This window comes from Lagopus muta, chromosome 7, assembly GCF_023343835.1.
Source record: "Lagopus muta isolate bLagMut1 chromosome 7, bLagMut1 primary, whole genome shotgun sequence".
Lineage (NCBI taxonomy): Eukaryota > Metazoa > Chordata > Aves > Galliformes > Phasianidae > Lagopus > Lagopus muta.
In genome coordinates this window covers 41,616,574-41,643,854 of record NC_064439.1, presented here as the reverse complement: position 1 = coordinate 41,643,854, position 27,281 = coordinate 41,616,574, and the positions used below count along the sequence as shown (strand labels likewise).

Here is a 27,281-nt window from a genome sequence, read left to right as displayed (position 1 = left end):
TCCCCTAAAGCAGCACCTAAAAATCACCTACACAGTCTCAGAGGAGCAGATTCCCGCTCCCGTCGGCCGCCGCACCGTCCCTGTCAGCCTCCACGCCCTCTCCCGCCGCGTCTCAGCCCTTCTCCTTCCCTCAGGGAAGGCTCCCGCTCCCCCCGCGGCCGCCAGCGAGCGGGACGGGGCGGGAGGGAGGGAAAGAGGGAGGCGGCTTCCTCCCGCCCTCCCTTCCTCGTCCGGCCGCCAGCAGCGAGCCACGGCCCCGGGCCGGGGGAGCACTGAGGGGCGGCGGCCAGGGCGGGACAGGGAGCGAGCGGACGGCCCGGGGCGCGGCCCCGCCGTCGGGCACCTTCCCTGGGCGCTACCCCCCCACCGCCGCGACGGCCCCCGCAGCCATGGGGACGGCGTCGTCGCTGGTGAGCCCGGCGGGCGGGGTCGGGGAGGTGATCGAGGACACGTACGGCGGCGGCGAGGCCTGCGAGATCCCGGTGGAGGTGAAGCCCAAGGCCCGGCTGCTCCGCGGCTCCCTGCGGCGCGTCGGCGCTTCGCGGCCCGGCGGCCTGATCGGGGCCAGCTTCAAGTCCACGGCCTCGGTGCAGGAGCTGGAGTGCGTGGCCGAGTACGAGCGTCTGAAGAAAGAGTATGAGATCTTCCGCGTCAGCAAGAACAACGAGGTGGCCTCCATGGTGAAGAAGGAGGCCAAGCTGGACAGGGAGAACAAGCGGCTGCGCGCGGAGCTGCAGGTATTTGCAGCCTCTGGGTCTGTCCTGCTCTCGTGGAGGGTTGTGGCGGGAAGGTGAGAGCCTGTGGATGGCTCGTCGCGCGTCCCTGAGCTGGGCTGGGAGCCGTCGTGCCTCTCTCTGGGCATGGCTTGGCATCTCCTTGGAGTAAGGAGAGTTGCGGGGTAGCACTGGATCGAGATGTGGAGTTTACTAGCTGGAAAGTGAGCTAAAACCGTTTATTGCTATTCTCTCGGTAAAATGGTGTATTCGATCTTTTCAGGCGCTTCAGAAGACTTACCAGAAAATACTTAGAGAGAAAGAAAGCGCGTTAGAAGCTAAATACCAAGCCATGGAGAGAGCCGCCACGTTTGAACATGATCGAGACAAGGTCAAAAGGCAGTTCAAGGTATGGCCTGACTTTCCTTTTCTTGGGAAAATGATCAAAAGTCAATAAAGTTGACACTTAGACTCATTCCCTAAAGGAATATCTTTAAAACAGTGTTCATGAAGACCTGCCCTAAAATGATTGCAGTATTGTGGTTGCAGCTGATTATTTCCTTCCAGACAATCCTACCAAAACTTCTCCGTAAGATTAAGAGAAAAAGCAGAAAACAGCTTTTAAAATACTAAAGTAAATTATGCAGAGATATGTCCTAAACTAAATTCCTGTGTTATTCCAACACAGATTCTTGCAACTTTCATACCCAAGAGTGACAGGAAAATGTGGGCCTCAAATTGGCACATGCTGAAGAAACACAGACATTTGTTTCTGAATCTACTTATATTTAGCAATGTAAGAATTCGAACTCACATTGAGGTGTATATTGGTGCATCTCTCTTGGCTGCTAAAGTATGAGAGACCATTGAAGAGAAAAGCATTTGTACTGCTTTGAGGAAAAGTCAAACTGATACTTCTGCTTTTCCTTTACTGCTTATGACGGTACATCCACCACCTATCACAGGGAAACAGACCTCAGTTTTGCATTGTTTTCAAGATTCTTTGTATCTTTAGTTATAGCAGGTGTTCATATTTAGCAGATACATAAAAAGAACTGTTTTTGACTTCATTTAAGAAAATGAGACTGGAAGAGGATTTAATCTCATTCTATCTAAATCTAGTTTCTTGTTTCCTTCTTTTTGTGATGGTAATATTTTAAAATAGGACATCTGGAATACTCAATTGCTTTCTATTTTAGGAAATTTAAATTGCCACTATAGTCAAAACTAAATACAAGATTATATGTAAATGTTAAAAATACATGGAAAAGTAAAAGAGGAAGGAAAGTTAATTTGAAGGAAATTACCACATGCATTGATTTCAGAAGACACTTAATTTAAAAGGTCAGGAAAAATGCTTCTCATTTTTAATGAACTTCCCATACTAATGTGGACTCTTAACATTCAGAATAGTATGCTAAGCTTTAAAATGGTAAAATTTTCATGTCAGATAATTTTTAACTCTTTTTTTGCTCATTTATAGGCTTCTGATTGGTTTTTGTTCACATCATCCTGCTTTTTTTTTTTTTTTTTTCCCTGCTAAATGAGTACTAGAATCTTATCTTTACAGTTGAAAGTATGTAATAGGGATTGAGGAATCTGATATTATATTTCAAAAGATAATGGTTTGTATTTCAAATTTAGGTTTTTTTTTTTTTTTTTTTTTTTTTTTTTTTTTTTTTTTTTTTCCCACCTGTAGATTTTTAGGGAAACAAAAGAAAATGAGATTCAGGACTTGCTGAGGGCCAAACGGGACCTAGAAGCAAAACTTCAGAGACTCCAGGCCCAAGGAATCCAGGTGTTTGATCCTGAAGAGTCTGATTCTGATGACAACTGTACAGATGTCACAGGTGAGAATTTCATCCCCAGTATTTAGTGTTGTAATGTGACTGAAAGTCTGTGAATAGTGGAACAGAAGGCAAAAAATTATCTTCTGCTTATTAATCCAGCCTGAAAAGCAACAAAAAATATTGTAAAGAATTAAAGGAGCTGACTTTGCATATATAGTTTATATTATGGAAGCCCCAGTTTTCTGGTCTCAGACATGAATCAATGAAGGAAATATAACACTGTCAAGAAAATAAAATTGTTCTATGAACAATTCTGAGTTTCCAGTCTATTCTGAGCTTTCTTCTGAGTTTTCTTAATCTAGATCTGGGAGATTATGTTCTAGAGGATCCAAAAGAGTACAGTTGAAACCAGAGGGAATCTTGGGTTGACTTTCAGTCTGTAAATCTGTGATGAAATGTGCCAGTCTCAGCTGCTGTATTTTTCCAAGTAGCAGAGCTAGCTGTTTAACAAACGTGATCTAATCAAAAGAGCAGTTTTGCTGGAGAATTTTTTGAAAGGGAAACCCTAGCAAACTTAATGAAACAGAAGACAAAACGTCATACACGCCATAAGAGATACCTGCTAACACAGGAAGGCTCTTTGCATGCCTGTTGTCCATTTGATGAACCATGGCGGTACAGGTGTTTGTTTCTGCCTTTTGTCTTACATTCGTTTTTGAATTCACACTTCCCTTATATTTTTCTTAAGTCTTATTCCATTTTCTGTTTACCTTCATTAAAGAATATTTGATGTCTTGGGAGTTGATACAGTTTGACAGAAGTGTAATGCGTACATATTACAAAGAGATGCTGTGAATGCTGTCTCACAAAACACAGAAGATGTATTTCAGTCCTGACCTAGAGCCCCTTTGTGTTGTTTTAGTTCTGGGACATTCCTAAACAAAAGCTGTCAGTTTTGTGATGTGAGCAAATGGCTGCATCAATACTGTAAACAGTTTTCATGATTTGTAATCCAGGACAGCATTTGAACCCAACTGATGTGAGCAATCCATGTAATAACAAGCAACAGCAAATAACCTCACCCTTCACTAGTATGGCTTCCTAGTAACTTCAGATTAGCATTTTTTATTTGCTGCATACAGAGGTGAGAGCAAAACTGCTAAAGGAGAAAGAATTACGTTCAGTAGCTTGTGACAGGTGATATCAGCTCAAATATTTAAGGCTGATAATTTGCCCTGTTTAGGGACAATGAAGGGGGTTTTGGTTTGTTTATTTGTTTGTTTTTTGGTGTTTTTTTCCCCCTCCCAATTTTTAGCTGCTGGGGCTCAATCTGAATATTGGAATGGAGGAGCCTTGGGAAGTGAGCCATCCATGGGCAGTATGATGCAACTTCAGCAGTCTTTCAGGGGGCCTGAATTTGCTCACAGCTCTATTGATGTTGAGGGACCATTTGCAAATATAAACAGGGGTAAGTAATGGGGAACTATATTATTGGGACAGTATGTATTTATGTCATTTTTGTATCCATTCCTACATAATTTGATGGAAGAACTGAGATACTTCTTTGTAACAACAGAAGGAATCTGTGTACATGCCAAGTTGTGTTTGATATATTTGGTAGCTATGGTATGTGCAGTATTGAGTTTAGCAAATAGTAGTGAACAGCTCCCAGTTGTGAAAAAACCAAAACCATTCCTCATGTAGATTAAGGAAGACAGTTATCTCTTCCAGTATTGACTGTGGCTCTTTTTTTCCATTTTGGTTAAAATTCTCAACTTCCTGACTGTTACGTTGGTGTTAGCATAAAGTGTATTCCCTTTTTCTCATATTCTCATTTGCATAGTTTCTGATTCTTCTTAGGGTTCAATTCATTGAAATGCGATGTGGTGACAAGGATACATTGTTATATGAATCAGTGTTAGATATTTTGTTAACAATAATTGTTACTTTTTAACTTTGTTTCCCATATTGCCTCTTGCAAATTGCCTTCCACTGCTCTCTTTTTCCTCACTGTTGGCCCTGGAACCCTTCCTGCATGGCAGTTCCTCCCTTTTTTCTTCAGTCCTTAAGGCTCTGATTCAGAAGTTTTTGCTTACAGGGTGGGAGGGGAGAGTCTGCTCTGTGATAGCTCCAGCTTCCTGTACTAATCTTTCCACTGAGCCATTTGGTACTGAAAGGGGGATGTATTTCAAGCTTGAAAGAATGATGAACCACAAAATGAAGAACTTAGGAAAGTTTTAAAGTTAGTTACTGCTGTAGTGAATTGGCATGTAGTACAAACAGAGAACTCTGCTGTGCACTCTGTCTCAAGAAGAGGTGCTTCTGTGTTTCACCTTCATTGACTGGCGTGGTCTCATTGAAATGTGTGCAGATCAGAAAGAAAAAAAGTAGTTGTTTGGTTATGGAGGTTTGTAATACTTCCTGCATACTTTCATTTATTTTGCAATCATCAACATGATTTTTGTGCACACGTTTCGTCAGTGCTGTTTGAAATATCCTTACAATACCTATATGTTTTAAAATACTGCTTTGCCATATTATCAAATTGTATGGTGCTATCAGATTATACGTGGTCTCTAAATTCATTTTTTTTGAAATGAAAATAAGTGTAAAAAGGTTTTTACTATTTGAAATTAAATGTAGTATTAATAATGTTAAGAGATGATTACTTATCCATTATCCAGCATACTCAGATATGGAGATCTCCTGACTTCATTTTTTTATTGGCAGATGACTGGGATGCTGCTGTTGCCAGTATATTACAGGTTACTCCTCTGTTTTCCCACTCTCTGTGGAGTAACACTGTGAGATGTTTTATTATTAGCACTAATGAGACTCAACCAGAAGTGGAAATCTTCATTAGAGTGAGTACCTGACAAACTTTTTGTTTCCTCTGTGATACTTATTCAGAAATGTCTCTAATATTTTTTAAGAGCTTTGGTAACTATGTTGAGTTCCGTGAATTCAGAGCAAGTCTTTTGTCAAGGACTTCAGGGGAAGAAATTATATAGAAGAAAAATAATGAGATTTATCTAGGAGGTCCTTAACACTGTACAGATACAGAAATAAAGCAGTTATTCAAATTTGCTTTCAGAACTACTCACCAAAACTTCAAAGAATCTGTGAAACAATGGGCTACTTCTTTCAAGTTGTTCATTTTCCAGCAGAAAATGAAAATCATTTTAAAGAAGTACGAAAATGGGAAATTGAAAAAAGTTCATTAGTCATTTTGCTCCTACATCTGACTTTGCCAAGGTAAGTGTTTTTTAGGCTGGGAAAGCAAATGGAAACTGGTAACTTATGGAGAGTGCATAGCTTATTAAAATGTCTGTGATACTTTATTGAGTACGTTTCCTGAGATAGCATCTTCTGAGTGATATTTACTGGTGCAAACAGTTAAAAGAACGTATCAGCTTTGTTGTCATTTACTTTTTCCTGTATCTGTAGATTCTGTTAAAATACAGCATGAAACATGTCTTTGTAATTAGGAAATATTTTGCTTTCCAAGAAGAGATTCTGCCAAGCATGTTGCTGAAATCTTAGGAATTCAAAGTGGCTGGCATGAATGTCTTCAGTGTTTTTCATTTGCTTATCTATCCTTACACCTGCCCATAGTATTTTGTTTTTGCTTTTTGTCTGTCCTCTATAATCTTTGTCTTCAGCTTCTTTCTGGTCTGATTTCACAGCTCTTCTGTGCAGTACCATGCACCAGCTCTCTACAAATGGTCTTACTGAACTTACAGTGTTTTAAGGCAAATGGTGATGCAGCATGTTCCATTTTTTCAGTGTTTTGTTGTATTTGCCTAATCTTCTAGATGAAACATAACTCATTAAATGAAAAACACTGAACTGAAAATATTCTTAGAATTGTATTAGAACTATTTATTTCTGTTGTGTATTTGGGAATTTTGGGCAGAAAATTTGGTTTTCATGGTTTGGGAGAAAAGAGAATAAATTTTGCTGAAAAAGAGATAAAAAAGGATTAGAAAACATAATATTAAAGTTCATGGAATAATCATTCCAAAACGCAGTATGGAAGCAAAAATCTGTAAGTAGTGATATGCATCAAGTTTCAGATCAGGGACAGATCTTGAAGCTGAAGATTTCACAGCTGTTGCATTATTGGAGGTATCTTGTATTAACTAGACCTGCTGGTTCTGTAAGTAAAACATCTTTCCCCAGAGAACTAAAAACTGGCTTAAGACAATAGTAGCTCAGATTTACAGTAGTCGAGTGCATGAGGGAACAGCCAGGTACCACAGATTATTTTCTTTGTTTTCATATAGAAGTCAGGCTGCAGCTGCCATGTTTGTTCTCTGAGAAAGTGTCAGCTGCTGAGAGGCCATTGCCCCCCAGGAGAGCACTGCTGCCAAATAACCCAGCTTTACATACACATGTCACAATTAATTCCTTCCCCCCCCCCCAAAAAGCCCCAAACAAACAAAAAAACAAGGAAACAGCAAAACACATCAACAACACAGGAGAGTATTTCTGCCAGCAATATTCACTTATTTCTCTTACAAAATCTCTGATGAAACTCATAGTGCTCATATGAAGAAAATAATACTTGAGAAATCCTGTCTGCTACTGTCAGCATCCCCAGGTTACGCAGTTGTGGAACAGGAGTAGATTGCTCAGTTTGATATCCATGGTATCAATTCCTTCACACATACTAAGTGCTTTGGAGATTAGCTAAGGGACTACCCTACATCTTACAAATGCTAATGGACTGTTCCTTATAACGTGTATTCCTTCTTCAAGGAATAAGACAGATACTTCAGAGAGGTGATTGCATGGCATATATGGTATTTGTTAATCATGTGTGAATCAATTTTGTTTCCATACAGAGCAATTATTTTTCACTCTGCATTTTGGTATGATGGGAAGATATTCTTCTAATTTACAGAGCATTGACCATAAAAATTAATAAAGTTTTCGTATTTGTAGTACAAGTAGCATGAATTTCTCTTTTACATGCTCTTTGCTTCTGGATTTATCTTAAGTTCTCAGATGAAACATTTGGTTATCCTTGTTGTAAATAGATATGACTTTTGAATTAGATTTTGCAGTGAAACCCATCTTCGGATCTTGTGTTGATTGAGCTATTTACTACAGCAGTGTAATATAGCACAAGAATGCTGATTTCCAATCTAGTTGTTTGTTGGAAGACTGTGAAGAAGCCTTCTTGAAAAATCCAGAAGAAAAACCCCGTCTGATTTACCACAGAATGGGTGATGACAGAGTCAGCTCAGACTCAGTGCAGCAGTTAATTGAGCAAATTTCTTATGTGAACAAAGCAAAGGTATGATATTTCAAATGCTGTTAAATTTTAAAAGGCTTACTTTCCTGCGATGAATAAGATCAAATGTTAGTAGTCTAAGAAATTCAGAGAAATTACATTACACTCATTGCTCTGGATACTCATTATATGAGAAGGAATTGAATCTGAAATTTATGAAGATTATGAAATTTTCATTGTCAGGGGAAAGAAAACCCACTGCAGTTTTACTGAAAAAAATTCCTGTACTGTAGGGATGGAATTTCTCATCTTTGTTTAGCCATGTAAAAGGCAAAGGTATTTAACTAAGGTCCCTCTGCAGCCACTGAAGACATGCGTGTACCTCCAGAGAGATTCTTTGCATCTCAGAATAGATGATCTCCCTCTGTAGAGAGGACTGTTGAGGACAGCTGAGACTGAATGCCAAAGTTTTAAATGCTTAAGCAAAGTGAGACCTACCTGAGGAGTACAACAGAATTGAGTTTAAATATGTTGTGGAATATTTTAAGTCCTGAATGTTGATCCCAATTGGATTCAGGGTTACTTCATCCTTCATTTATTTTTTCAGATGATTGATCATGTGGGAGACGTGGAGGAAGGAACGTATGAGATCTATACTTGTGTGGAGAAGATAATTAAACAGGTGGGGTACCTCATGCTTTGCAGCTTCTTTTCCTACTCAGATTTATGATCTCAGATGCTGTCAATGTGATTGTGATATGCTGATTCAGTGTAATTCAGGTGTTCTTTTTGTGTTACACCACTAGTCCAGGAAAACTTGGAATGGAAAAACAAAAAATACAAAACTAAGCAATATCTTTATGCAAAGAAGCAGGAATAATGTGGTTGAGGGGTTGAGCATTGGACTAAATTCTCTGTTAATGTGATGTTTCCAATCATGGAAAGATTGCATAGTCCGTTCTCTCCTTAACCATCCTTGTTGTGTAGTGCTTCCACTAGCAGAAGAGTGAAATTAGTTTATAGAGACCTGTGATTGATTCATGTAGTAGCCTGTTCAGTTACAGTCCCTGCCAGTGTGAAAGGAAATGAGCACACTGATGTTAATAGAGTAGCACTCATACACCCTGGCATTGAAAGTTACACTGTAAGTATCTATACTTCTAAAAATTATAGTTGTGGTTGTTTCCACATTATTCTGTTTCACTCAGGATATATTGGGCTGTGAAATGACAGAACTGGAAGGCAAAGATTTGGGTAATAAAGAAGAATCCACTGCTCCTGAAGAAGAAGTTTTTGGTGATGTACTGTGGGATGCACATGATGAACAGGAACAGATGGAAGCTTTTCAGCAAGCCTCTAATTCAACATGTGAACTGGGATTTGAGAAAGTAGGTACACTGGAAATGTATATGGATGCAGAGGAAGCCATCACTCATTTCCCTCTCTTGTGAGGCAAGATGTAGTTCTACTGAAGAAGTTGTGTCTGAGAGCATCTTTGTGGCTGCTACTCCTTAGGCCAGGAGAAGCCATATGTCTTATATAGATGGCATATTTATTTTCTGGGAGAGATGCCAGTTTGCCTGTTGTTGAATGGCATTGATGAAGAAGCAGTTGTTGTTTCTACACTGGGGAAAAGCACTAGAATGATGTGCCAGAAATTGAGTGTCCTCCTTTTAGCTTTGAATATCAATCAGGAAAAGCTCGGAATGTCTTTTTTGAAGGAAATTGGAGCTCTATCTTGACATCTGGAGTCAGGCTTTTTGCAGATGGCTAATGCAAAGATTTCATCTCATTGTACAAGCAGAGGTATTTGAAAATAACGTAAATTTAAAGGTAAAGAGGTACTGAATGACTTGGTACTACCCTGTTATTGGAAATAATATTTTAAAGTGTTTCAATATGAAGGTGTTAAGAGCAGATATATGCAGGGGAAGGGGAAGTATAATAAAACGTAGAAAGTAAAAGCATTAAATTCATGGAAAGTGATGTCACATCTGATATGGGCAACATTCTTTGATGCTGTGATGTAGTGTAAGGATGCAGTTTCTGTGTTATTATAAATTAGGATCCCAATTTTACTAGTACTGTTTATTCTTTTACTTTGCTGTTCATTTATTGGCAGTGAATTGGAGGATGAAGCTAATTTTACTACATACCAGAACAGTAAATAATAGAATATTAAAAGGAAACATATATATGTATCTTAATGTGCTTCTACTTCTTATTTGCAGACAGAATATTTCTTTGAAGTGAAATAAGGGCATTTCATTTTGTTTTGCTATTAAATCATCCTGAACTCTGCCATAATGTTGTTGGTCTTCCATGTGTGAAAGAAAACATTACTTTTGTCTGCTTAGTGGCTTCATAATCTCATGCCAGATGCAAACTTTGAAGGCTTTGTCCTGGTTAAGGTATCCAATACAGAGGAGTAGTTGAGACGTGGAGAGGGGAAAAAAGCCTTAGTGAACATAGTACCCAATTGCTTTGGTATATTAATTCCAGTTCAGTTTATTAGCACTGGAAGTGCTTAATATATCAGGCTTTGAAAAAAATGTGCATGTACTTTACACTTTATTCAAGAGATTATAGACCTTGTGATTTGAGATTTCATTATAGATGTTATTTCCTTTTGCATTTGCTATATTTTAGTATTTATTTCTCTATCTTAATAAACTTGCACATAAGTGTAGTCTTTGGATGGTGTACAGTAACAAGCAATATGTTTCATTCTCAAACAGCAGAATGTTTACAATGGTTATTTCTTTTTTATAGTATTTTGAACGTCTAAATGACCTAATAGCAGCACCAGCACCAATTCCACCTCTGCTTGTATCAGGAGGACCAGGTTCTGGGAAATCTCTCCTTTTGTCAAAATGGTACTGTAATTAAAAAAAAAAAATAAATAAAGTGTTACTTTTTTTAAATTCAACTTTTCCTTGTCCTTCCCCTTTCTCTTTTTTCCTATTTTTCTTTTATCTTTTTTGTCGTTTTTGATGAAATTCAAGAAAAATGTTGCCATTACATTTAAAATATTGTATCAATTTGATAAGAGGTAAAGCGGAAATGCTTGCAAAGCTCTGATGTTATCTGTCCTTGTGCAGCATACATAGGTGGTTTCTGTAGTGTTGCCCTTCTCTTCTACCTAAAGCAGTCCTTTGGAGTCTTTTTCACTCAAATAAATGAAAGATGAGAGCAAATAATTTATCATAGCAATACATTTTACAGTCACTTCAGGTTATAGTGAGATTTTCTGTCATAAAATAAATTGATAGTGCCATTACTTCTAAAAAGCTCAGTATCATGTGAATATCCAGTGCTACAAAGGGTAGATGTTAATGGCCACTGGTTCTGGGTGGAGCAAAAGTGAAAACAGACATAAAAGGTTCATTTATACGTCAGAAAACATTTGACATTTTGTTAGATAAACACTGAACGCCTCTAGCTCAGACATTCTACCTCCTTTTGGCAAAACTCATAATTATTAAGTTACATTTGCAAAAATAGACTGTTATGAGTAGGTGTTTTTTTTTGTGTTTTTGTTGTCATTGTTTCATTGTTGTTTTTTACTTCTCTCTGTAGGATTCACTTGCAACAGAAGCATTCACCAAACACTCTGATTCTTTATCACTTTGTTGGGAGGCCCATGTCTACCAGTTCAGAATCTGCATTAATAATTAAACGCCTTACTTTAAAGGTATGCTGTATTATTACATACTCTGCTTTGCCTGATTCACTGCTAAGTGCCAGTGTCTGTGTGTAGATCAAATGGAACGTTTCTCCAGGTTCTTCTACATCCATCAAGAGCAATGAAAGTGTAAGACGTTATAGAAGGGGGGGAAATTGAAACTACGCATGGAATGAAGATCTCTTAAATTGTATCTTTGGGATATTTGTAATAGTTACACTTCCAGTGACAAATACTGATAGCTTATAAAGCCATATAAGCTTCTTCCAAATTTTTCTGCCATTCTGCCAGAGAAGCAGATAGTATCTCTTACATGTTTGTGGGAATCTGAGGCTAGATTTGCCAGGTGGCACTGTTCTGTTCTTAGACCAGTATCTCTTCTATGTCCAATTATTTTTTAATTGTGTTAGATGTTTGGGAAATAAATGAAAAGTATTTTTGTGCCAGGGTCTGAACTCTTATTTCCTTCATATGGTGGCAAAAAAAAGTAATAAAACCTTTAGGAAAATGAAACAAATTGTGTGCTTCTTGCAATTTTCTCATGTATTTTAGAAGTCCACCTTATTTAACTGTGCAACTTTGAAGTCCTTTTAAGTCTCCAGATCCCTTGTCCATTGTGTAAACACAAGTTCTCCTTATAGAATTATATAATGAATTCAATAAATTTTGTGTGTTCTATATAAACTAGAAGAAGAGAATCCTATGTGAACTTGACTGGAATTACCCCAACACTACATAACTTTTTTCTTTTGTGTCTGTGGATCTTTATTCAACTTTTATAGTTGACTTTTAAGGTAAAATTTATTATGTTTGTTTATAATTCTGCAGCTTATGCAACATTCTTGGTTAGTGTCACCTCTGACCTTGGATCCAGCTAAACTTCTGGAAGAATTTCCCCGCTGGCTGGAGAAACTTTCTGCTCGTCATCAAGGCAGCATAATTATAATTATCGATTCTATTGACCAAATACAGGTATATTTGCAGAATGCTTAGCATTTGTCTTTCCAAAAGAAACTTTGACTATTGCTATAGGTTCAGCTATATCTGCATAGCAGAAACATAAATGTTTTCTTTAGTGTAATGAGCACATTTAAAGTAATTTGCGGGAAGTGCAGATGAAGTAAAATAGTCTTCAGTTTTATAGATTAGATTTGCAGGGTTTTTTTTGCTTTGTTATTACCTTTTTAACACCTTCGTTTTTGAGCAGCCCAGATATATTTATATTTATGTATAAGTTCTTCATTATGAACTATTTCCTGGGCACTCAAGTAGCCCAGTCTTCAAAGTAAACGTGTTAACGGTGGTGTTCTATCTACTTTATGTAATGTTGAGGCACGCAGATATCACTGGATCATTTAGTAGTGTTTCAAGATTCAGATCATGAACAATTTGTAGCTCTGCATTGGAGAACTCAAGACTCCATTCTCTGAGCTGTGTAATGAATGAAACCTATCAACTTCTGGCATTTGTTTTGATCATTTGTATTCAGTGATCAAAATTTGTTTTTAAGCAAGCTGAAAAGCATATGAAATGGCTGATAGATCCACTGCCAGTGAACGTGAGAGTGATCGTATCAGTGAACGTAGAAACGTGTCCACAGGCTTGGAGGTATGTTATGTTTATGAGGTGTTTCAAAGTAGCATGTCTTAAAGTAGTTGTTTTAAATTCAAGTTACTAGTTGAAGAGCAAATTGCTCAGATTTATTAAGGCCTGGAATTGTAATCAATAGGTAAGGTTTTGCAACTGTTGAGTATAATGGAAGCTTTTCAACGGTAACTGCAGTAAGGACAGTTTTATTTGTTACGAAAGCAGATTTTTGTTTTATTCTGAGGGATTTATCCGTGTGACTGTATGGGAAGATATACTAAACACAGCCACGTGTATATTAGGAACCACAATACTGTGATGTAGATCCAGGAAAAAAAAAGTGGAAATTTGGCCAGTGATCATTAGAATTTCTTAGTGGCAGGGAGTAAGTTCAATTACTGATTTGATATCCATCATTAAAAACTATGGAACTTTGATGTACTTTATTTCCCACTCTTTATATGCCATCTAATCAGGTCTGAGTATAATTTCATTCTCTTTTACTGAAGGTTGTGGCCTACTCTTCATCTTGATCCACTGAATTCCAAAGATGTTAAAGCTCTCATTAGTGCAGAATGTAGCTCTGTGAATGTTAAATTGACTAAAGAGCAGGTAAGTCTTTTGTAGTTCTTTGAAAATACTTTAGTAAAACTTCTGATGAAAACATGGAAAGATGAAATAAGTACAGCTGCCAAAAGAAAGTAATATATTTAGCTAAGTAATACTGCTCAAAACAGAATGCAGTTTGAGGTGTTTTTTTTTAATGGTTTTGGTTTTTTTTAACCTCATGGCTCATAGCATCAAAGCACAGATGGAACAGTGTAAATTATTAACTGGAAAACTGTATGGTGCACATATTGCTGTAAACATGTTCTTTCATTTTAGACTCACAAAAGGTTTAGTATTGCATAATAATGTAACTGTGATTGACTAAGTGTGGAAAAATTATTTCACCCCTTTGCCTTGGAGATTGATTCTGTGAGGTAATCCTCATCCTTAGAGATGCAGTGATTAGATCCTAACTGTTCTAATCCTAAACTAGAAGGGAAACTTTAACTTGCATGTTCTGATATCTAGAAAAACAACCCAGTATTTTGGGCACTAGTTTCATGTCATACTCTTCAAATGTTATAAATAGAAATGTATCTGAAACTCCTATTTTCTTGTCAAAATATGAACTACTTATTGGTGTGACTGATTTATCTTAGCTCACAGAGGTTTTTTTTTTAAAATCTTACAGGAGAAGAAGCTTGAGAGACATTGTCGTTCTGCCACAACTTGCAATGCTTTGTATGTCACTCTTTTGGGCAAAACCATTGCTCGGTAGGTACAGATGATCCTGCAGTTACGGTCAGTGCTGGGTTAGAAGGTTGTGAGTAGATTTGTGAGCATTTTGAAAAACAGTCATTTAATACAGAATTAATCCTGCTAAGAAAATACAGCAGAACAGTGTCTGAAGTTTTCCCATGTCACTGATTGGAAATGCAGTGGGACTAAATGGGGGTATATAATCTCTGCCATTTTGATACTAAGTGAATCTGAACGTATCCTTCTGTTTTTCTTTCCTTGTTTTGTTCCTTTAGTTTCTAGATATGGCAATTACCTTAATGCCTTTTAGTGGCATTTGGAGAATGTTATTGTTTTGTTAAATGGTTTAATTCAGGTCTGTTATATTTACTGATGCACTAGATAGCTTGCCTCATAGATTTTAAGGCTAAAATAGAGTTCAGTGTTTGTTTAGTTTAACATCCCACACACGATATTTTACTGTCTAATTCCTGCTGTGGAGAAAATTAGTCTTCCTTCTTGTGCAACAAAATATGTCCAAGTGCATTGGTTTATTATTAACCTAGACTTCATCTTGTTGAGAAAGCCCCATTTATAATTTAGAGATTTGATTCTAATTTACTCTGGGTGAGTGATTTTCTTTCTTTCTTTTTGTTGCTGTTTTATGTTCTGGAATGCTTAATTGCTCTTGAAAACATGCCTTGTAAATGCATTAGTAGAAACAGCAGCATGTGGTTTTATCTTCATCCAGTCTGATGTTCTTAGTCTGTGCTCTTGCTGGAGGAAAGAACACAGCAACATACCTTTTCTTGGAAATAAAAATGTTGCAGTTACTCAAGAGAAATCAAATAGGTGGCTTCAGGAATTTTAGCTCTTCTGCTTTTAATCTTGCCAGGTACTGTGAGCCTTTTGAACTCAATAGAAATTCAGAGCATTTTTGAGGTAGATCTTTTTGGAATTTTGTTTGTTTTGCTCAGCCAAATGTAATATGCTAAACCACTTTCTTTTTGTCCATCTTCTCAGTGTTGGAAGTGCAGGAAATATTGATGAAACCCTTCAACGATGTTTCCAATGCCAAGACACAGTGTCCCTGTACAGGCTTGTTCTGAGATCAATTCAAGAATCGTTGTGCAGTGATAAGGAAAAAAGTCTTTTGAGAGAGGTAAGCAGTGGCTGATCTATATAGGAAATGTATATTGTTTCCTCTAAGGATTTATTGTTAAATTAAAAGTAAATACTAATTTACATATGTTCAAATGTGTAATTCAGGGAATGTTGCATTATTAACTATAGACAGGAAATTTTATTAATCTAATTTTAACTATTATTTAACATACGACTTCTCTGTGTTGAATGTGAGGTAAATCATTATCTCACAGAGCAAAACCAAACTTCTCCACTAAGATGTGATGTGGAATCAACATTTCCTTTTATAGCTTGACCAAAGGGTTAAGCACAGTAAGTCTAATCAAAACGTGATGTTCTGTGAATGTAGGGCAAGGTATGTTTGATTTCTTATTCATCTTCCTGACTCTACAGAATTTCTTCGTTCTGTTTAACTTTCATTTTTTAATTAGGACATGATACTTGACAGTTGCAAGAAGTTCTTTGGTTCTTGCAGCACCTTCAGTGTATTTTACTTGGATTAAAGTCCTTTTCAACCCAGGCCATTCTATGATTCTATGATTCTGTTTCTGCTTTACATAGATACTGTGTGTCATTGGTGTTAGCCACAATGGTGTGAGTGAATCTGAGCTGATGGAACTGTATCCTGAGCTGTCTTCTGCAGTGCTAGCCTCACTCGTTCACAGCCTGCACAAAATGTGTATGCTGACATATGGCTGTGGTTTGCTGAAGTTCCAGCATCTCCAGGTAACTTTTTTTAGTTCTAAACACGTGAAATTGAAATTCTGCCAATGCAAAAGCTTTTGTCCAGATTTTGGTCTTGACTGCACTGTGGTAGATAGGAAAGACGTTTCAGTCTATTTATGTCAACTTTATACCTAGTTACACTCAGAATTACTTTTTTTTTCTTGAAATTTAAGCTGTTCATTTGCCCTGTGACACCCTTAAACCCTGCTGTTCTGTTGTTATTAATAACACAGTTATTAATGTCTGTGTTTGCTCATTCAATTTTCCTTAACTTCTTTCCTGATGCTAGAACTACTTTGAAAGCTACTAGAGCTGTGTTACCACTGGTGGTCAGTATTGTTCAGCAGTTGAAAAGCTGGCATTTCAAGCATTCAGAAATTTCTGACTATTAGATGTTAACTCAGCGTGTCTTAGAAAGCACTGGTTCCATAACAACAAGATGAATTGAAGGAGAAGGGAATGTTATCTGGATAGCCAGGTCTATGCTGTACTGCACGACAACATTTGTAGTGCCTTTGGAGGAAGATTTTGCAACATGAGACTTGTTTGATTAAGTAAATTCTTTTGTAGTTCTCTGTATGTCATTTGTATTTAACAAATACTCCTTCTCTCAATTATATTCTCTTTCAGGCTTGGGAGATGGTGAAATTAGAGTATATGGAAGAAGGTCTGAATGTTATTTCAGCCTACAGACAAAAACTTGTGGACTATTTCACCATGCAGCTAAGGTAGATTGTAATTCCTCAAGATGTGCTGAACCACAGGCTTTATGCCTTCTGGATATAATTTTTTCTTTATTATGTTTTTTTGTACTCAGATTGTAAATAATTGCTGCAAAATAACCCTAGAAAACCCTTGTTGTCATTTGTCCTGTTTGTTATTGATATATTGCTTTTCAATCTTGGAAAAGATTGAGGACAGTAGTGGGAAATATACATGAAAAGAAGTTACCATGTGATAATCTGTGGTGTGAATATATAATGCTTCTGTTATTTTGTGATAACTGACCCCATGTAGGTTTTTAACGACTAGTGAATGCTAGGAAATTTGAGGTTTTTTGGAACTTGAAGAGAAAAGAGACTTTGTATTCAGCAAGCAATAGCACATACATAAGAGGAGGTCCAATAGTATACCAGAAAGGCTACAAGTTGATGCCTATACTGAAAATGGGTTTGCATTTACAGTCCTTGGTCAGTGTCCCAGCTGTGGAGTGCTGCTGCTCAGAGCATGAGTTGGGTAGCAGCTAACCTACAGGGCCACAGTGTACCAGGGAGAGGAGGCATAAAGGGTCAGTATTTTCTGGGCTACAGTTAGGCTGGCAGATCCAGATTAGCCCATGTGAGAGAGAGGAAAAGCTTCCTGTGATTTCTTGGGGGTTCCAGGGCTCTGTCAGGTAACAGTGGAATGAAGATGTGAGAAAAGAGCACATAGGTCTCATAGCAGTTTGTCTATTTAAACCTTCAGGCACGGTACATGTATATTTGCCTTTTTTCACATCACACTGATGAGTAGTGTTAGGTCTCTCTATTAATATTTTTGTGGCTTTTCTTTCAATAGTCGAGACCGAGTGACTTGGAGAAGTGCAGATGAACTTCCCTGGCTCTTCCAACAGCAGGGTGACAAACAAAAGCTACACAAGTGTCTTTTGAATCTCTTTGTATCCCAGAACCTTTACAAAAGGTACAAAGTTAGCCGCTGTTTTGAGGGGTATAAACATTTCAGTGGTTTTTTTTAATCAAGCACATAAAATATGAAGTATTTGATAATCATTTACTTTAAAGTATAAATCAGAAAATGATAGATATAGATTTAAGGAGCTTAAATAGTAGAAGCTGAAATGGCAATGCACTGGTGATCCAGCTCTCATGTAAATCATGTATTTTTTCATTTCTGGGGCTTTGATAAAGGTGTAAATAGTACTATTAAACAGCAGCAGTCTCAACAGATTGTAGCATAAAGAGAAAACTCATTCATATGGCCCTATTCTTCTAACCTAGCATCAATCTGAAGAGAGGTGTCAGAGATAAGATGAGCTTCTTATTTCCTTGTTAAAACAGGGGACATTTTGCAGAATTGCTGAGTTACTGGCAGCTGGTTGGGAAAGATAAGAGCTCTATGGCAGCTGAGTATTTTGACTCTCTGAAAGAATATGAAAAAAGCTGTGAGGGAGAGGAAAGTATGATCTGCCTGGCTGATCTTTATGAGACCCTGGGACGGTTTCTTAAGGACCTAGGTCTTCTCAGTCAGGTGAGTACATTTAGAGACTTGTAACAGCAAGGAGGGAAATTGAGCAGAGCTGATCGTGTGCCTTCTGTTGCAGTTGTTAAAATATCGTAGCGTCCAAGATGTTGCCTGCTGTTCATATTCTGAACCTCGCTGTTACAGGCTGTAGCTCCTTTGCAGAGGTCTCTGGAGATTCGAGAGACTGCGCTGGATCCAGACCACCCAAGGGTGGCACAGTCACTTCACCAGTTGGCGGGAGTTTATGTTCAGTGGAAGAAGTTTGGGAACGCGGAACAGCTGTATAAACAGGCCCTGGAAATCTCTGAAAATGCTTATGGAGCTGAACATCCTCGGGTAGCCCGGGAACTCGATGCTCTTGCCATGTTGTACCAAAAGCAGAACAAGTAAGATTGACAATGCTGGTTTTTCTGCAGATATTTTTTTTGCAGATATTTTCTTCCTGAAGCCAGGCTGTTTCTATAGTTCTTTTTTAGAGTTTCCTAAGTTCAACAACAAGCATATCCTCTGTATTCCTGTAGCAGGCCACCCAGTAGAGGTCAACTGCTCTGACTTCTAATAAGTCAGAGATGAAGGAGGAGCGCTGTCTGGCCCAAGGCATTTTGGATTGTCTTTATCTTGAACAAAAAGATAAAGTTTTTTTCAACATTCTTAAGTTCTCCTTATGCACTTAAATAACTTAAAAGCTTTTCAGAACACCCAGCTACATTTGGCATTCTCCTAACGCTGTAAATAACTGTTTTTAGATATGAACAAGCTGAGCAGTTGAGGAAAAAGTCCTTCAAAATACGCCAAAAAGCAGCAAGACGAAAAGGCAGTCTGGTAAGGAAATGGTTGATGTTTAGAAGGAATGCTCTGTTAAACAGATGATAAGTGTGCCTGCAAAATCTGATGCTCGAATGCTTTTGATAATTGAAGGCATAGTAGTGAGGGGCCTAGCAGTGGCTTTGGTAACTGCCCTTAAACTACTCTGGAAGTGGAGATGAATCAGAACAGCTGGTATGGAGCTGAGAAGTAGAAAAGAAAGGAGTGGGTATATACATTTTAGGAGTGCAGAATTATTGCTGATAGAATTAGCTGTCAAAACAGCAACGGAGAACGGTATTCTCCAGAGATAACAGAGGCCTTTATCCTACAGATACTATGGAATAGAATCCTTACAGCAGTGGATAATCCCAGTAACAGAATTGTGTGCCACGTTGAGGTTTTTTCTTTTTTTCTTTTCTGTTTCTTTTTTTTTTTTTTCTTTCTATGTCAGCTGCATGTTTTTAAGCTGCGTGTTTTTTGGCGGCTGAGATCCACGTGAAGCCTCAAGTTATACTTTAAAGAAATGGCATTTAGGATAGGTGGTTGGCATTATCTTTTTAAGTTTATAAACTTAGGAATTCCATCTGAATTGGTTATTTGAACTGTGGAGTTTAAATAAATCAGTATGTATGATATAGGAAAAAAGAGAGCTGTAGTACAGCACAGTAACTTAAATTTCCTGGAAACATGTTTGGTGAAATTACCATTAGATTGTAAGTAAGCAGGATGCCATTGAACAGGAATTAAGTAGAATTGTTTTGCTCCTTTGGTGTAAAACTTGAGTCTTCTAATTTTCTGTCTTCAGTAACAAGCTTTGAAAGTAGTGATGGTTGACTTACCTTGTGTTTTGCTGTAGTGTGGCTTTGCTCTTCTACGTCAAAGAGCCCTGCAACTGGAAGAGCTCACACTGGGCAAGGATACACCAGACAATGCTCGAACCCTCAATGAGCTGGGAGTCCTTTATTACCTGCAAAATAATCTTGAGTAAGTTGTGTTCTTTGTGACACCTCCACTGAGCGTTCTTGTAGATCACACATGGAAGCAAAGTGTGGAGAACTAATATTAAATGTAGAGACCTGGTCAGACGTGCATTGTGGTGATGCCTGTGGTTCATTCTGTTTTTGTTTACTGTGAAATTCACTCATGTTTTATAGTCTTGATGCTGCTAACTTGTATTAACAAGTGATGTATTTCCTGCATTCAGAACTGATGTTTCATGATTAAAATTAACTAGCCAGATTTGCAAGTACCAGTTCTCTCTCAAAATATACACCCTCTCACAGAATTTTGTCACTGTCCTTTGTAGCGTTCATTCTTGAACATAAGGATTGTTGTTTTTCACATCACTTATCACTATCACAAGAAATCACGAGTTAAATATTTATTCACAGTGCGTGTTATCCTCAGGTCTTTTAAGGGCAAAGGGGAAGATGGAGCAGCACAACTGCTCTCTAAATGCAAGTAGAGATAAGCAGGGGTGTTGATGAAGGAGAGTGGCATGTGCAGTGCAGTTCTCATCACATGGTTAGAGATTTCTTTGGCCCACAAAGTAGCCTAGAAGTGTGTGTTATGAGTGAAATGTAGAGTCACCTTATGTCCTGCTCTCCTGAGCTGAATCTTTCCAGGAAAAAAGGAAAGTTCACAGCAAAAGCACAGGAGTAAGTTCTGAAAATGTTTTTATGTTCTCCCTCTATTTGGTGTTTGAATTGCATGTGGTTCTTGGAAGACAGCAGTAATATATTTTAATTTAGAATCTGCATCTCTGTTAAATGTGAGATTTTTACAGTGATGGCCCTGATTTGTAACAGCTGTTGGAAATAGGTGGTGCTTTTTTCATTGTTGCTTGTTTTGTTTCACCCTCATGAAGCCACATGAAACTGGCTGATCATAGAGGACTAGTATCTATCTAATCTCATACAGAATACAGAATCATTTTAAATTCCACATTGCTCAAATGTAGTTCAGTGCAGCCAATTTTTAGAGTAAACACATCTCCGCTGTTTCACATGAGAGTGAAAGTATAAACCTTGTTCTGGTGAAGGTTTAAGTAATTTTAATGGCTGGTGTGTATCTTCTGAATCTGCGAGTCCAAGATTGAATTTCTTGATAATTTGATACAATTAGAATGAAATCAATAGCAGAAGAGTGTGTTTCAGTAGCAGTTGCTATGTATCACACTTCATCCCATGGTCCTTGCAAGGGAGAACACCTTTTGACACCTGTGTTAGAGCTCCAAATTTGTATGTACAGTTCTACATAAATATCTTTCTAATGTGAATTTTTCTGATTTACTACACTGATGGGAACCAGAGTCACACAAAATTGGTGTGAACGTCAGGATGACAAAAAACCCAATTATAATGTATGCTGCCAGTATTACGTGGGGATCACTGATTATTTGTGTTAGAGGAAGTGCTGTAAATCCATAATAGAGTAGTAGCACACTATTTTAGTGAGATGAATGCTTTTGATTGGAAAATGCTTCAAGGGTGGCATCACAGTGTTTTTTTCCATGTTGTCACTTTCAAATAGATTCTCCTATAAGAATCTAGCTCATTATAATTGATAGATGTGATCACCTGATCATGAAGCAGCTATGGGATTAGTTTAATGTTTGCTGAAGTCTTCTAGACTGGTTTTTCAGTTCTTCACAGAGGTACTTCAGTGCTGCCCTGAAACATGTAAATTATCTCTGCTTCTTAGGGCTAGCTTACATGGTTTCTACAGTTTCTGAGACTGAGTTTATTCTGTTTCAGTCACATCAGCCTGTATAGACATTAACAGCTTTAAAATATTGCTCCACAAATGTTTTCTGTAGGACAGCTGAACTTTTTCTGAAGCGCTCCCTGGAAATGAGAGAAAGAGTCCTGGGACCCAGCCATCCTGACTGCGCACAGTCTTTGAACAACCTGGCAGCCCTGTACAATGAGAAGAAGCACTACGAGAAGGCAGAGGAGCTCTATGAAAAAGCCTTGGACATCAGGAGGAGAGCACTGGCTCCAGACCATCCCTCCTTGGCTTACACAGTGAAACACCTGGCAGTGCTGTACAAAAAGATGGTAAGCAACAATCCTGCTACCTCTTCACATCACCTAAATAATGTAAGGGCTTGCAGTGTCAGTCTTCCATACAAAACCAGTGGGGCTTATACACGTACACACATGTATAAAAGATGCATGTCAGAGGGACTTTGTTTCCAAAAGGCCTAGTAACAATTTCAAGACACACTTTGCTTAAAGGAAAGCTATTTGTGAGTAACATCTTCAGTGTCTTACAGTGTCTAGTATTCATCACCACAATGGAGAATTTCTCATCTGCTTAAAACCTAATGCTTTTGTTGCAGTGGGGGAAGCTCTTGCCAGCTGTGTTTGAGTTCTGTTTCGTACACAACGTCCATATACAAGAGTTCAGTGAGATATGTCTTGATGGAAAAATCGTGTTTTAGATAGTACGTTGAACTTTACAGACAACGTGACAATAACTTGAAGATTCCTGATGGAGTCAGTGCTTTACTTAAGGCTAGCTCATGAGAGAGCGAGCACTTAAACTGTGTGGCCAAGCCACTTCAATCTTATATTGATTCAGTGAAAGATGAGAATTAAGTTCCCCACAAAATTCATTGTCTGGGAAAACATTAACAGAAGTCTCTACTTCTCTGTGTTTCATCATTTCCAACTGTAAGTACATGAAATGGTTTTGGATTTTATGTTCTCTGCTCACCTCAGCTTCTAACTTTGATGCATCTAGAAACTGGAAAAAGCACTCATATTTGCATCCAACAGTTCTTTGCTAATTTGAAGTTGCATTAATTAAAATTTGTGGTGAATTAACGGCACAGAAGAGTGATAGAAGAAAAGGGACAAGTATCACAGATACAGAAAATGACAATTATTTATGATATTTTTTTTCCAGAATTATTACTGATTGTCTTCAGTCTATGGCACAGTGATGTTTTGAAAAAAACAAAGAGGAAGTTTGATTTGAATTTTGGAATTACAGTGAACCATTATACAATTTGTCAATGCTATTAAATAGAAGAATGCTAATAATAAAATATTAATTAATATTATTATTATATATATAACATATAATTTATATATATATTATATATTATTATTAATTATTATTATTATTAATAATAAAATAATAATAAAAATCTGAGCATATTTCTGAAGTATATCTGGTTAATATATGAGTAAATTAAATTGGGAAGAAAACATTTACTGAAAAAATAATCTGCATTAATAGTGATTAGAATATGAGAGGAGAATTTTAGGGAAATTGGCCTAGAAGTCAAAGTCTCAGTGTGGTGAATGGGAAGTGATGGGTTGTTGATATGGCATTGAACACCACAGCTGTTCCAGAGAGGACAGTGCAAACAGCACTGAGAATTGCTCCTACCTGAAGGCAGCTACATTCCCATTCCCATCTCGTCAGTAAAATTTAGGCACTTTAGATCAAAGAACAAGGTCTCTGCTCTCATTTATGGCAGAATGAGGAAATGCAAATGGAGAAAATTACTTAGAGAAGTACAACTGAGAATTCTTTTTAGCAGTCCTCTGAATTATACTTTTGTGGAAGAAAGTGAAATAAAAAGGAAGCAGCAGACATAGCTGGCAAACACATTAACTGGAGTTGAATATGCTCAGTATTTTGGAAAATTAATCTTAATAACTGTTCACAGAGAATAATCTGTGTGGAATATCATTGTGAATTGACCAAAGTTAAACCCTTATTCTGGAAACAGCAAGACTTGTCCAAGCTTTTTGTTGAAAATAGATTTTTACCCTCATCATTTTGATACGAGACGACTGAATTGTTTTTTTTGCTGTGCTGTTTGTAGGGAAAGCTTGACAAGGCTGTTCCTCTGTATGAACTAGCTGTTGAAATACGACAGAAGTCGTTTGGCCCCAAACACCCCAGTGTAGCAACAGCTTTGGTGAATCTGGCTGTTCTTTATTGTCAAATGGTAAGTTTGTCATGTCTGATGTGCTTAGCATTCCTGTCGTGGGTTTTTTTAATGACATGCACCTAATACCAAAGTAATGTAATTGCATTTATAAGGGAACTATATAGAACCTACAAATACTTACTTAGGTTTCATTTAAAAAAAAAAAAGGATGTTTGACAAGGGAACTGTATGCAGGGGATGAATAATTGCTGAGTGGTGTTGTATGAGGACAGTTGGGCTAATGCTCTGTAGATTATTCAAAATACCCACATGCTTCATAGGACAATAGCAGAAGATGGCATTTCTAGCGGTGGCAGTCACTGTGGTATGATGAAGCACAGCTCCACTGCTGACTCACTGGATAACATAAGCTTTTGAAATCTGTGTCCATGAATGAAGACTGCCCATCTGCAGCAGCTGTGACACTGTGTAGCTAAAAATTTGAGAGCCTTTACAGCTGATTTACAATTAATATGAGATTTAAAGGAAACGTAATCATCTTATTACTGAATTCCTTAATTAGTGTCAATGGGAGCAAGCTGTTTCTTGTATTGTTTTTGCAATCTGCACATCAGTTTTAATCGGTGATTAAAGCTGCTTCAGCAAAATTAAAGAGCGTTTGGTAACTATATTGAGATTTCCAAGGCTGCCTAGGAGGACCATACCTGACTGGGAACTGGTCAGTGGGAATGGCATTTGCAAGTGAAAGCTTGTGGCTTTAACATTTTCAATTATCACCCTCATCTACCAGCAGTAGAACACAAAGCACCTTACTGGTTGTTGAATATGCATGAATTTCTACCCAGGATATGTTGCTACTATGTAAGGAAAAAAGCAGTAACAAAAGTAATACACTTTTATAACAAACAACTTTCTAATACCTAAAGAAAAAGCAGACTGAAGCTTTACCTCTTTACGAACGTGCATTAAAGATTTATGAAGACAGCTTTGGTCACATGCATCCTCGCGTGGGAGAAACTCTGAAGAACTTGGCTGTGCTCAGGTAAGATTATATGCTTTAGCCCTATAAAATTATGTTACTATGAAGGGTAGCAGATAAAAAAGAAATATACTGGACTTGTGTATTAGGAAAGTAGGGAGTCTTAATTACACTTGCTGATTGCATGGTGTGCATTTCAATGTGAACAAACTGAGAGCCAAGTTTTATCTGTTTGTTTCATCTTTGTTTTACTCTTCTCCAAAGCTATGAAGGGGGAGATTTTGAGAAGGCAGCTGAACTTTACAAAAGAGCCATGGAAATAAAGGACGCAGAGACTTTGTTGATAGGTGGAAAAGCAGTTTCTCGACACTCATCAAGTGGAGACACATTCAGTTTAAAAAGTACATTGTCACCAAACATTTTCCTGGAACCTGGACAAAGGTGATAGAGACCTGCTCAAAGATAAGGTAGTTTCTATTGCTGTTTTGTTTTATATAAAATTATTAAGAAAACCTATTTTTCCTGGGTTAAATTACTACTTTGGAACTTAAGACTGTCTTCATGAATGACAGGAAAACATATTTAATCTTGAAATCCTTCCACGTTAACTTTGTGAACTGTGTGCTACAAAGTGAGTTTCTTCCATTGTATGCAGATATGTGTATAAGGTACTTGCTCAAGCTATAGTTAATGCCAAAAACATAGATTTAATACCTCTTAGCCTAAGTGCCAGGATTATAACAAGATAAACTGAACCAATGGGATATATTTTATATGGTAGTTCCTACTTCTGTGTTGTAACAGCCTGGCTTAGTGCATTTGTGTATTTTTGTTTCATCAACCTTCTTGACCTCTTCAGAAGCTTGTAAAATTGTTTCTAAAGCAATAAAAGTTTTGAAAAAGTCACAATATTGTTTTACCCAAAGTTTTACCTTCGAGGAAATTTCATCTTTAAGCAAACTTAGTGTACAATTAATGAATATAAGATGCTAGGCTATAACAGAGAGCTTGGCTACCATGTTGTTATACCAAAGCAGGAAATAGAAAGGATAGGTACACTCACCCCTAGCCTGGGCTCACATGAGAAACTCCAGTGGAGTGGATCTCCAGAAAGAGACCTTCCCCATGGCAGTCAGCCCTTAAATGGGTCTAGGAGAGGTGCAGCCAGGCTCCACCCCTTCCATCACACAGCTGAATTGCCTTCACCTGTGCTCCCATGGCTGACTCAGTGCTCACCTCAGGTGATCAATCAGAGGCTCAGGCCGTGATTCAGCAGTCCCCATACACTCAGATTCAAGAGACTTCTTCAAAAATAATTGGTTTCCTTGGGAAACAAATGTATCTGAAGGTATCACTGTATACAAGTAAATCTCTTATCAGATTCAACAACTGTAGTTGTTCAGTGAAAACGCTTCCAGTGAGGAATCTGAATGAAAAGGAGTGTGATATGATGCCTTATTGTTAAACCTTTAAATAGACTTCCATTTTTTAATCTCATTGAATCCTTTGCAATCCAAGAATGCTTGTGTAAGCTACTGATACAAAATAGTTTGCCATCCAATAAAAAGATGCTAATTAAATCTACCTGCTATATTTTCTTTTAATTTCTTAGTCACTCAGAAGAAGTATTTCCCAGTCTGTTTTTATTCAGTGCATGTTAATTTTTCCACTTGCAGAGTAAATTTTTCCCAGTTTGGAATTGAGTTAAAAAGGATTGCTCTTTTAGAAAGGTTTTCATAGCTTGGTATATTGGGCAAAAGGAAGTGTGTATGAAACTGGCGTGCAATGAATAAACATGCAAGCCAGTATGTTAAGTAGCTCTTGAATTTCAGACAAGGTTGATCCTTTGTAACAGCACTCTGGTCATTTTTCTCTTTAGAAAAAGGCTTTTTAATCAGAGGAAGTTTTTCCTCTATATTCCAGCCACCTTAGAGACTCATGTTTGCAGGATTGCTACAAAGTAAGAAAGAAAAAGAAATCTCCTCTCCACCCTTCTGAACTTCTATTTGTTTCTGTTGCCTACTGTTCTAAGGTGTGATGGTACCTTTCTTTAAAGCCCATAGCATGAATTAACGATGTCTGAGCTACCTGTTAACTGTTCTGATTTTAATATGCAAGTGAAATAACTTGCTCTCAGTTTCCTTAGCACTTCTAGTTAAATAGGAAACT

General features: G+C 37.7%; 1 protein-coding gene across 1 annotated transcript; it reads left to right on the top strand.

Annotated features, from left to right (window-relative positions):
* Positions 1-230: 230 nt before the first annotated feature.
* NPHP3 (nephrocystin 3) lies at positions 231-26,696 on the top strand. The gene is made up of 27 exons (XM_048951290.1): positions 231-737; positions 997-1,122; positions 2,413-2,563; positions 3,819-3,971; positions 5,234-5,367; positions 5,598-5,758; positions 7,658-7,805; positions 8,350-8,424; positions 8,951-9,130; positions 10,515-10,618; positions 11,322-11,436; positions 12,256-12,399; positions 12,938-13,035; positions 13,524-13,626; positions 14,255-14,337; positions 15,325-15,463; positions 16,009-16,173; positions 16,804-16,901; positions 17,731-17,853; positions 18,231-18,420; positions 18,559-18,800; positions 19,161-19,236; positions 20,078-20,205; positions 22,040-22,280; positions 24,065-24,190; positions 25,060-25,175; positions 25,377-26,696. The coding sequence occupies exons 1-27, from the start codon at positions 390-392 to the stop codon at positions 25,555-25,557; spliced, it is 3,948 nt and encodes a 1,315-aa protein (XP_048807247.1). The 5' UTR covers positions 231-389; the 3' UTR covers positions 25,558-26,696.
* Positions 26,697-27,281: the final 585 nt, after the last annotated feature.